The 11,421-nt window shown below is 46.5% G+C and overlaps 1 protein-coding gene across 1 annotated transcript; it reads right to left on the bottom strand.

Moving 5' to 3' along the window:
• Positions 1-10,206: 10,206 nt before the first annotated feature.
• LOC136647606 (proto-oncogene Mas-like) lies at positions 10,207-11,043 on the bottom strand. Its single transcript, XM_066623233.1, has one exon. The coding sequence runs from the start codon at positions 11,041-11,043 to the stop codon at positions 10,207-10,209; it is 837 nt and encodes a 278-aa protein (XP_066479330.1).
• Positions 11,044-11,421: the final 378 nt, after the last annotated feature.

An 11,421-nucleotide genomic window follows, 5' to 3' on the forward strand; every position in this document is an offset into this window, starting at 1 on the left:
TTTGCTATTTTTGGAACATGTAACTTGAAACCAACCAATCAAATGTTTGTAAAGATATCTGTGGCCAACCCTGTGAAAGCCCCCATCTCTGATGTCACACACCAGCCAATGAGAAGTGCAAGACACCTCAAACAAAGGAGCCAAAATGCCATATAAGCAAGAGGTTCAGACTGGGAAATGGCTTTCTCTCTGGGGGCTCTGAGAGCTCCCACATGGCTCTCATTGCTTTCTTCATTTTAGGCAGGAGCCCCTGAGAAGCCAGTTGCTGGCAACGAAATAAAGCCTGCAGACGATCACCACTCTTGCCCACTGAGTTTGCTTTTGACCTTGCAACACATAAGCCCCACCCCTTCTTTCTAGCTTTCTTACAGTCCAATCCTGAACTTCCTGGTGCCTGCTAGAGCAGTAGTACCAAAATGGCTACAGCGGTATCACTTTTGTCCCCTTCCCCCAGGGAAAGCCCCTTGCTCAGCAATGGGGCTTCTCAGGTCTGCACTGGCTATTTTGCTGGTACAGACTTGAGTGACTCCATGTCGGGCCTTTTGGTCCATCACAGGGTTCAGGATACAGCAGAGCAGACCTTTACAGTAAATTTACGGCACCCAGCACTGGCACTAGGGCTCAGCACCAACACTGGGCAGGTTTAGGATTGGGCCCTTAGGCTGTAATCCTATACACACCTACCTGGAAATATACCCCATTGACTATAATGCAACTGACATTGAACTAGACATGCATAGGTTTGGACCTATAACTGAGTTAATACAGTACAAATTCCCTTAGACTTTTGATTCAGAGTTTGAGCTGAACTAGGCATTCCATGACTTGAAATGTATAGAGTTATTCTAAAATACCCTTAAAACAAGAATAATGCCCGAAATGTGTCAGTGAAAGGGATGTAGTTACAACATCAAGTTTAATGGAGATTTTGAAGCACCTGAAAGTCTCATTTGGTGCCTTGAAAATAGAGACATTAATTGTTGTATCTTCCATTTTGCATGGTGAGATTCAAAGAACTAGAGAGAAAGCCAGATATATTAAACACGAGTGAAATGACTGAAATTCATGACACTCCCATCACTACCAACTCCCTAAGGTGGGAGGGAGCTTATAAGGAAGTATGAAAGTCCTTCCTGAGAAACTTCCCTTGACTTAGCAATACTCATTGGCCTTCTTTTGAACACTCCCAGATGACTTTTCTTGGAAGGGATGCTGAAATGCCCTTCAAATCTCAGTTGTGCAGAAGAAGGTGGGAGTTGTACAGGGAGCCTCACCATGGAGTGCAAGTGGCCTCTCCCCCTCCCCTTTGGAGCCATTTCCAAAGGGGTGAGCCAAACAGGGACAATCACCTCTTCTCTGGGTCTTTTCTGGCAATCGCCTCTGTTTGGCTCCCCCACCTGGAATGGCTCCAAAGGGGAGGGGCCACCTGCATGCCGTGGTGAGGCTCCCTGTAAAACTTACAGCTTTGCACCCCCTCTAACTGTCCCTCTGTTAGCCATGGATGGGTGGGATAATATAATTATAATAACATGTCCTATCCCACACCAGTGGCTTGGGAGAGGTAAGTAAAGAAGTTTTTAACTTACCTCCTTGTATTGGAAATACAATTGGAAGGCGATTGTATTTTGAGGAATCAAATGAATGTGACCCAGACCTCCCTTGTGGAGAGACCTGTTCTCCCACTGCAAGTTGTTGGCAACCTTCAGTCTCGAAAGACTATGGTATCGCGCTCTGAGTGGTGGTTCTGGAACAGCATCTAGTGTGGCTGAAAAGTAGGTAAAATAATTTTATGGCCTGCCAAAGGAATCACTCCTTGCCCTTGGTTCTGGCTACAGAGCAGTCCAAACTTCAGGAACCCTTCTCTTGTTCTTTTCTTTTCCCAGCATTCCCCCTTCCCCTCTTCCTTCTCAATACCCTAAAACCCCCAGATTTCCACTCCCAGTTTCTCCTACGTAACCTTATAATTTCCCTACATCTTCCCTGTTTCTCTTCTTCCCCTCCCTTCCCTATCACACAACTCTTTCCCATTTAAGGATTGCCTCTTCCCACTTGCCCTCTTCTCTCTGTAAATAGCAGTCACTTACATTTAGGACCTAGCTATGTGGATGTCTAAGAGACATTGGCTTGCTTTATTTTGATTGCCATTCCCTATGACTGTCAAACTATCCATACAATAAAGTGTTTCACCGTGCCTTCCTCTTCATTCCCTGATGAATCACTGAGCTGTGCCACTGGCCAATACACAGGGACCAGCAAGACCATTCCCCATACATGAGTGCATATTAGTACTTGTTTAAAAACACATCCGGTAACATTGACCTTGGAACTTTCCAAAAGCCAGAGAAGGAATTTTCCTTCTCATAAACCAGCCAGTGAGATGGAGTGGGGAACTGCTCTACGGCCCAATCCTATCCAGGATCGGGCTGTACTGTGGAGCCTTTTGCGAAAGTAGAAGACACTTCCACTGCTGCATGGTGGTTACCAACTGTGCATAGAGCGCTCTGAGGTGGCTATTTGGGGAGTGCTGCCTCAAGAGTCAACAGGGCTCCCCATCCATTCTCAGTCTTGTTTTCAGCCACCAGAGCAGATGTAGGGGGCAGGGGTCAAATAGGGTGGGGAGAGGGAGGCTGTGGGAGGGGGTGATGCATGCCATATAATATCCCCTCCATCAGCAGCCTTCCCACCTTCTTTCTCTCCTCAAAATTGCATCAGCTAAAGAGCAGGTGCAGGTCTATGGAGACCCATTGTGGAGCAGGAGGCTTATGGAGGGGTAAGGTAATTTAAATCTGCTTTGCCTCCAAACCCCGGCTCCTTTTCAGTGCAACTGCACCAGCTTGGGGGGGGGGGGAAGAGGATAAAATTGGGCTTCTAATGAACCAAGGTTTGGTTTTTTTTTTTTGGTTTTTTTTTTTTTCTAAAGGCCCACAAAAGATACTCTGTTTCCTGGCCATCAGCCCAAGTCATTGTACAACCACACTAGTCTCACCTATCATGGACCCAGCACCATCAATATACATCTGCATCAGGCAAATTCTTTCCTATGAAAGTCCTGTTCAAAGGGAAATATTAATTAAAGGATGCAAGCATGGAGTCAGCAAATCCCCCAGAGGTACAGTATAGTATTAAACCAAAATACAAAGTGAATCTACCTTAAAGCTAATTTATCTTACATCTGAATATGCTGTTATGCCACAAATCTAGGAAGTCAGCAAAAAACTGCCAGACATCTCAAGATAGTCATAGCCACAGTCTGACCAATTCACCAGAATTCATGCATTTACCATGCACGGAATCCCTAGCATGTACGCACTGCTGAAAGAGATGCCTGCATTGGCTCAATCATGTCGTGAGAATGGATGATGGGCGGATCCCAAAGGATCTCCTCTATGGAGAACTCGTGCAAGGAAAGCGCCCTACAGGTAGACCACAGCTGCGATACAAGGACATCTGCAAGAGGGATCTGAAAGCCTTAGGGATGGACCTCAACAAGTGGGAAACCCTGGCCTCTGAGCGGCCCGCTTGGAGGCAGGCTGTGCAGCATGGCCTTTCCCAGTTTGAAGAGACACTTGGCCAACAGTCTGAGGCAAAGAGGCAAAGAAGGAAGGCCCATAGCCAGGGAGACAGGCCAGGGACAGACTGCACTTGCTCCCAGTGTGGAAGGGATTGTCACTCCCGAATCGGCCTTTTCAGCCACACTACACGCTGTTCCAGAGCCATCTTTCAGAGCGCGATACTATAGTCTTTCGAGACTGAAGGTTGCCAACATTCATTCACTTGTGACAGGAAGCTGCTGCCATCATCTAAATCCTTTACAAATATGTGAGGTGGACTCTTAGAGTATCTCTTGTGGGTGCAAACTGATGAAGTCGCTCAAGAAACAGACATGGTGCCATTGTGCCACAGAACGTCTTTGGAAATATGATTTGTATGCAGAACCTATCCATTCAGTGACTCACAAATCACATATCCACAGACAGAATGCCAGATACAGAGGACTGGCAGTGAGATGTATGCTCTCCGAGGCATTTGTTGGGCCACCGTGAGACACAGGAAGCCAAACCAGATGGGCCTTTGGCCTGATCCAGCAGGGTTCTTCTTATGTTAATTCTCATTCCAATAATCCATAAACAAAGATCTTTCACTAAGGGCACAATCCTAATCAGGTCTACTCAGAAGTAAGTCCTATTTTGTTCAGTGAGGCTTACTCTCAGGAAAGTGTGGTTAGGATTGCAGCCTTAATCAATCAATAGAAGATCTAGATCTGTACTTTTGAGCAGTATATGCTCCTTTAACTACTGTAATTGTGCCCCACTTTTTTTTTTTTTTTTAACAGCAATGACTCAGTTGGAGTGTCAGATTGAGTCTGATATTCATGAGTTGATGTTGGCCACCCTCCACTCGCTTCAGTTTATTGGGAGAGAACACATGAATCATACTACCAGATAAACACCCCATCATGAGCAGCTGGTATTAATTAAGAGGCCAATTTAGCCTGCATGTAGCGAATGGAGGGCTCGGGTATGCAAGTCCCAAGAGTGTCAGGGCAGAAGAACCTGGATGCAGACCTGAGCCGTGAATGGGCTGCTGTTTCTTGAGGTCTTTCCTTTGCAGTTCTCCTTTTAAGGAGACATAGGCCTTACATGTCTAGGTTTTGCCTCCTATCTCATGATTAGCTTGACAACTATCTTGATCAGTACGAGAGCATTTTCTTTCTAAGACAGGAAAGCTAAGAAAGGACAAGTGTTCTGCCAGATTCCCAGTCCAAGCTCCGCCTGGAGAATTATGCCCACTTTTAGCTAATTAGCTTCCCTTCTCTCCACAAAAATGACCCTGGTTCTGCCCTGGTTGTGCCCTGGACCCCACAACCAGGGTAGCTCACCTGTTTAACCTACAGAGGTCCTCCTTCCTGCCAGCAGCCTCCCACAAGTACAGCAGCCCCTTGGTCCTCAGGAGATCTTGGGCACAGCAGCCAAACACCAGTCTTAGTGTCTCCAGTAGTTTCTGCTCCAGCAGCTTCCATCCACACATCAGCCATCAGTTCCTCAGTCCATGTCTCCAGTATGTCTTTCCTCAAGCTTTCCTCCTTCTGCTACCCACACCAAACTCTCTCTTCAGCAGGTGCTTTTATGCCTGAGGGCCCTATTGCCTTCAATATTGCCTACTGCCACCCTCCTATTTAAATACTTCTTTAAGGCACTTGCACCCTATCCATCAGCCAACATGGCTCCCAGAACATCTTAGGTAAAATCAGACAGTGGGAAGCCATTGCAGCTGTAAGGGAAGGCCAGAGGGTGGGCTGAGCATAACATGTAGTGCATCGTGTCTAGCGCATAGCCTCCACTTTCTGCTTCCCTCTCTTTACTGGGAAAACTAGAGGAAACTGGTATTGAGAGGCTGCCACCATCCAAAGCTAGGGGACCAAGGACAGAGATTGCCGGGGGGGGGGGACACATTCTCCCAGCTGAACCCAGTTGAGCCCATTCCCCAAATCCTGGGCATTTCCCTTCAGCACCAAACAGTAAGCAGGGGCAAATCTGGGGCATAAGAACATAAGAACAGCCCCACTGGATCAGGCCATAGGCCCATCTAGTCCAGCTTCCTGTATCTCACAGCGGCCCACCAAATGCCCCAAGCAGCACACCAGATAACAAGAGACCTGCATCCTGGTGCCTTCCCTTGCATCTGGCCTTCCGACATAACCCATTTCTAAAATCAGGAGGTTGCGCATACACATCATGGCTTGTACCCCATAATGGATTTTTCCTCCAGGAACTTGTCCAATCCCCTTTTAAAGGCGTCCAGGCCAGTCGCCATCACCACATCCTGTGGCAAAGAGTTCCACAGACCAACCACACGCTGAGTAAAGAAATATTTTCTTTTGTCTGTTCTAACTCTCCCAACACTCAATTTTAATGGATGTCCCCTGGGCAGTCTGAGGAGGCACAGCAAACTGTCCCTCCTGAGGGAACTGAAGGTTGGGTGAAATTCCCAAAGAGGTGAACACTTTTGAATAGAATATCAGTTGAAAGATGGACCAGGACAGAGTATGGCAGATCTCCACCAGGAGGGAGTTCCATAACTGTGGCACCACTAATGAGCGTGCGCTGTTTCTTGTACCCATGCAACTCATCTCATGTGTGGATTGGATAGAGCGCAGTCAGATTAATCCAGATCAGTTTTTATTCACTCCATGGCAGGCGGGCAGGCAGGCAAGCACAAGGTGCTGATGTCAGTTGAAGGGATGGAGCGGGTCACCTAGACATGGTGCGCTACAATGACAGCACAAAGCAACATCATCAGAGTGCTTATATAAACATCAGAACCCATAAGCGTACACAGCAATCCCAGGGAACGTATTTCCAGCCAGAGGCATAGCTAGACGGGGTGCAAAGCGCTAAGTTTTGCAGAGAGCCCCAGCGTGGCGTGCAAGTGGCCCCTCCTCCTCCCCTTCAGAGGCATTCCCAGCTCTGTACTGTATATCCTGCAGTAAACAAAGAAAATGAATTCAAATATGATCTGCCTTTTTGATAAACGTATCTCCTCAGACTCCTATTTAACTCACTGGGTCTTGCTGCCAAGTAAATGTGCGTAGGACTGTAGCCCCATTCAATTTATTTCTTATCCTCCGAACACATCAGCTGTGCTCCAAATGGCATAGTCCACCTACTCCAAGAAAATGTGGACATTTTCACATCTCCAGCAAAAAGGCAGAATAATTTGATGCCCCCATCGAAATGGAGTCAAGAGAAGGAGACTGGAGGCAACCAAATGGGACCACCTCTGCAATCTGCTGCTTTGTGCCAAGAGCAATCGTGAATAGGGCCTTCTGCTATTTACAGGGCCACTCAGAGCAGGTTTGAACCGTGGTGGAAAAAAAAATTCAGCTGCCTTCCATCAAGGGCAGAATAACTAAAAATATGCAACATTGTCAGTCCCTTGGTTTTCTTCGGGCCGCCAGGCCCAAATAATTTGTAATGGCTTCCCTCCTTTCTCGTCAGCCCTGGCTATTAATTCAGCAATTGTAGAATTTTGTAGAAAGTTTTACATTTACATAGCTGCTCTGAATGCCCTTCAGAGAGATAAAGCAGGGTAGAAATTTAGTAAATAAATAAAAAGTTTAGAAACTGCTTCCAGCATGAAAGTGGTGGAACGGAGCAGTGACAGGGGCAGGGCGGAGGGCGGATCAGGTTTAATGCGGGGGTTGGAAGGCAGCGATGCCAAATCCTGACCACTTTCCCAGGCCTGATCCACCTTCCCCAGTCAACGTGGACTTGCACCAGTTATAAAGCTGCTGCATGTCTGAGTTGACCCACTGGGCCCTCAGGGGCTTACCCAATGGCCAAACAACCCCTTCGGGATACAGTGGAAGCTACATGAGTGCTACTGCACTACACTACACTAGTGCTACTAGAGAGCCGCTCTCCAGCCATGGTCTTTTGCCGTGGTGCAAATCACAGGAACCTGTCTCTCTCCCTTCCCTGCTAATTGTCCAACTCTCCTCTCCTCCATTCCCTGCTTATACCCTAAAACCCTAACCCTAGGAACTCTTACCCCTTCTCCCACTGCTTTTCTTCCATCACAATCACACTGTTGTGTGGTCCCTTTTACTGACTTCCTTTCTCCTACCCTTTTCTCCCTGACAATGGTTTGTGTGTAGTGTCCGGTTAGAAGGACTTAGCCGTGTTGCACTGTTCAGCTAACTGTGAATGTGTGGGCAAGCTTAGCTAGGCATGGTTTTATTGGGATTTCCTCTTGTTGTTGTTAATTAATCCCTCCAATAAATTTGTTTTAGTTGCACCTTTCGACCTTGAACCACAGAGCTGTGCCACTGGCCACTTCACAAAATCCCAGCACACAAATTAGTTTTCCCTTGTGTGTGAGTGTTGATGTGTATTGAAAAGCACACACACTTATAGAACAATAAGAACTCCTTCTAGTATGTATGTTTCATTATCTTGTTGACCACTGCCTTAGATACATCTAGTTGAAAAGTGGTCAAACACTTTGGAATACGGTATATGATTAAGGGCCCGATCCTATCCAACTTTCTAGCGCTGTTGTAGTGCGGCCCTGAGGTAAGGGAACAAACATTTCTTTCAAAATTTTATTTTTAATATATTAGGCTTGATGCTACCAGGATACATGACTACACTTGGGGAAATGTGAGAGATCTGTACTTTGAAAAGGCTACTTTGTATTTTGTATTGGCAACCTTCAGTCTCGAAAGACTATGGTATCACGCTCTGAAAGGTGGTTCTGGCACAGCGTCTAGTGAGGCTGAAAAGGGCAATCCGGGAGTGACAATCCCTTCCACACCGGGAGCAAGTGCAGTCTGTCCCTGGTCTGTCTCCCTGGCTATGGGCCTTCCTTCTTTGCCTCTTAGCCTCAGACTGTTGGCAAAGTGTCTCTTCAAACTGGGAAAGGCCATGCTGCACAGCCTGCCTCCAAGCGGGCCGCTCAGAGGCCAGGGTTTCCCACTTGTTGAGGTCTATCCCTAAGGCCTTCAGATCCCTCTTGCAGATGTCCTTGTATCACAGCTGTGGTCTACCTGTAGGGCGCTTTCCTTGCACGAGTTCTCCATAGAGGAGATCCTTTGGGATCCGGCCATCATCCATTCTCACGACATGACCAAGCCAACGCAGGTGTCTCTGTTTCAGCAGTGAATACATGCTAGGGATTCCAGCACGTTCCAGGACTGTGTATACTACTTTGTATATGCTTTTAACAATGGTGGTCAATGGGGCTTACTCCTGGGTAAGTGTGGGTAAGATTGTGTTACCAAAAAGGGCTGTTATGTTTTAAGGGGAATTATTATATTACTCCTTTTGGAAACTTTATAGGATCGCAGGCTGGATAACAAAACAGCGTAATACAGAGAAAATCCCTTGTATAGCTTAAAGAGGAGACTGGGAGAAAGATAACGTTCAATCAACGATTATATTTTTATTACAAAAACACATAGGTAAACATAATACAGATTTCTTGGTTCTAGTACTTGAACAATGTACCTAGTTTTTATGGTGGTTGCATGTGCTATGTATTTGGTGCATCCGAGAGGGAATCAGAAATGGATAGGTTGTAGGGAAGGATTTTAGGGGTCCCTTAATCTGTTTAACCCAATTTGCTAACTAAAGATGGGGGAAGAAGGGAGGAATAGATGGGGAAGAAGGGAAAGAATTTCAGAGACGCAGGATAATTACCTGTCCGGGGGAGCAGTAGGGAAGGGGAGAGTCCTGTGGAGGACCTTTGCCTTGCAGGGGGGCAGCCAGAGAGAGAGCCATGTGGCAGAGTTCTCTCTTAAAAGGGACTTGGCTGACCTGGAAGCTGACCTAGAATGACCGGATGTATCCCAGAGCTGTGCACATGCTCAGTATATACAATAGGACACGTGGAGCATGCAAGAACATGATGACTGGGTATCCGCCATGACTGGGCTCCTGGGGGAGGGAGGCAGTTTGCATAAGGAGCTTAAGAGTGATAAAGCTACAATAGAACAATAGACTTCTTCCTCCTGAGGTGCATGCTTGTTTTGCATAACAATGATTGGATCAGGAGGCATCCCTGCTTTGCTAGAGGTTGTGCAAACTTGTGACTTCTACCAGGGCCTTGGAAAAGTGTACTGGGGGAAGGGCGTCCTGCATTCTGAGGTTTGACCTGCATGCATTTTAGTCCATAATACATACAAAATCACAACTTGGAAGGGAAAAGGAGATTTTCACGTAACAATTGCAGCCTAGGATTGTTAAAAATTTTCTTGTTTGATGATGTCACTTCTGGTCATGACATCACTACCAGTGGGTCCTGACAGATTTTCATTCTAAAAAGTGGGTCCAGGTGCTAAAAGTCTGAGAACCATTGCTGCATAGAGATTTGGCCCAAGAATTGACAAATTTCCATTTCAATTCTTGGAGGCCATCCTTGGAGGGGGTTTGGCGCTTCTGCTGAATTTCACTTGAATTCTGCTGAGGTGACGGTGAGGACCATGTGAGAATTGCCTGCGCCTTCCTCATGTTGGAGGGATGTGCGTTCTCGACACTAGGCAGCTTTGACTTGTGCTAGTGATTTTGCTGGTGCAAGCCCAAGTAGCCTCAGAGCAGCTGCTGGGGTGTTCTCCAGCAGCCCCTCCTCCTGTGTTAGATGGTGGAGACCTGTGACTCTACATTGCAGCATTGGACCTAAATTAGAACAGGGCTGTTTGTTGTGGGCTTATGCCTGCCTCTCCAAGCGCTCTTCGTCATCCTTGAAAACCCTCTGGAGTACAACCTTCATGGACAACCTCTGTTGACCTTTCTTCTGTCTCCCCCCAACTAGGAAGTAAATCAGTGGGTTGACGCTACTATTTAGACAGGCACATATTAAACTGGATGCCATTAGGTCACGATGTAGAACAGAACTGAAATAAGTGATGGCGTAAATGGTATTCAGTGGAAAAGCCAAGAGGAGGAAGAAGAGGAGAGTGAGCAAGATGACTGTGACGAGCTTTCCACGATGTTGAAAAGAAGACTTTGAGGCTGATTTGCAGCAGACTTTGATGAACAGGGTCAGAGTGGAGAGGACCATGAGTGGCGTGCAAAGCAGAGCATTCACAATCAGCTGATATAGGAAGAGAGAATCTCCAAGGCTCTGAGTGAGGAATAGAGTGAAGTGAATTCCGGAGAGCAAGAAGGAGAGGATCCATATTAGGGAACACACAAGAGTGGATAAGTGGGGTGGCCGGTGGCATCGATGCCAAAGCGGGAACAGGATGACTGCACACCTATCCATGCTGATGGCTACCAGTAGAAACTGACCAGTAGAAAATGTGAAGAAGAAAAGTTCAAAAACCAATGCAAAATATAAAGGAGCATGAGATCCATTATTGAAATTTTCTGGATCCCCAAATATAGCAGCATTAACAGAGAAAAGGACCCCAAAGTCAGCTATGGAAAGGTTCAGGATGTAGGTGGTGAAAGGGTTCCTCTTCATGCGGACACCAAGCAGCCAGATGACAGCTCCGTTCCCCACAAGTCCAAACAGAGAGATAAGGAGAACAAAGCTGCTCATGATATATCCTGTTAGGGGATTGAAGTGGTAATTTGCAGTATCATTTAGATCTCTAGGAACTGTAGTCCCGTTTAAGAGCGCAGGAAGAGACAGGTTAGTTTCCGAGACTCCAGAATCAACAAACAACGTGTAGAATACTTCTACAAGTTCTATGTATGCATCCCCAAATGAAATATATCTGTTAGAAGACAACAAGGGAAAAACAGTTCCTGTTATTCATGCAATTAGACAAATGGGAAGTCATTTATGGTGAATGCTCTGTTTTCCCGTTATTGTTTGCCCCCTTTTTTTTTCAACACTTCAAACTCCCCAGCATCTCTTGTGCAAACTGTACATTCTACAAGTGGCCCACCAAATGCCCCAGGGAGCACACCAGAC

This window comes from Tiliqua scincoides, chromosome 4 (assembly GCF_035046505.1).
Source record: "Tiliqua scincoides isolate rTilSci1 chromosome 4, rTilSci1.hap2, whole genome shotgun sequence".
Classification (NCBI taxonomy): domain Eukaryota; kingdom Metazoa; phylum Chordata; class Lepidosauria; order Squamata; family Scincidae; genus Tiliqua; species Tiliqua scincoides.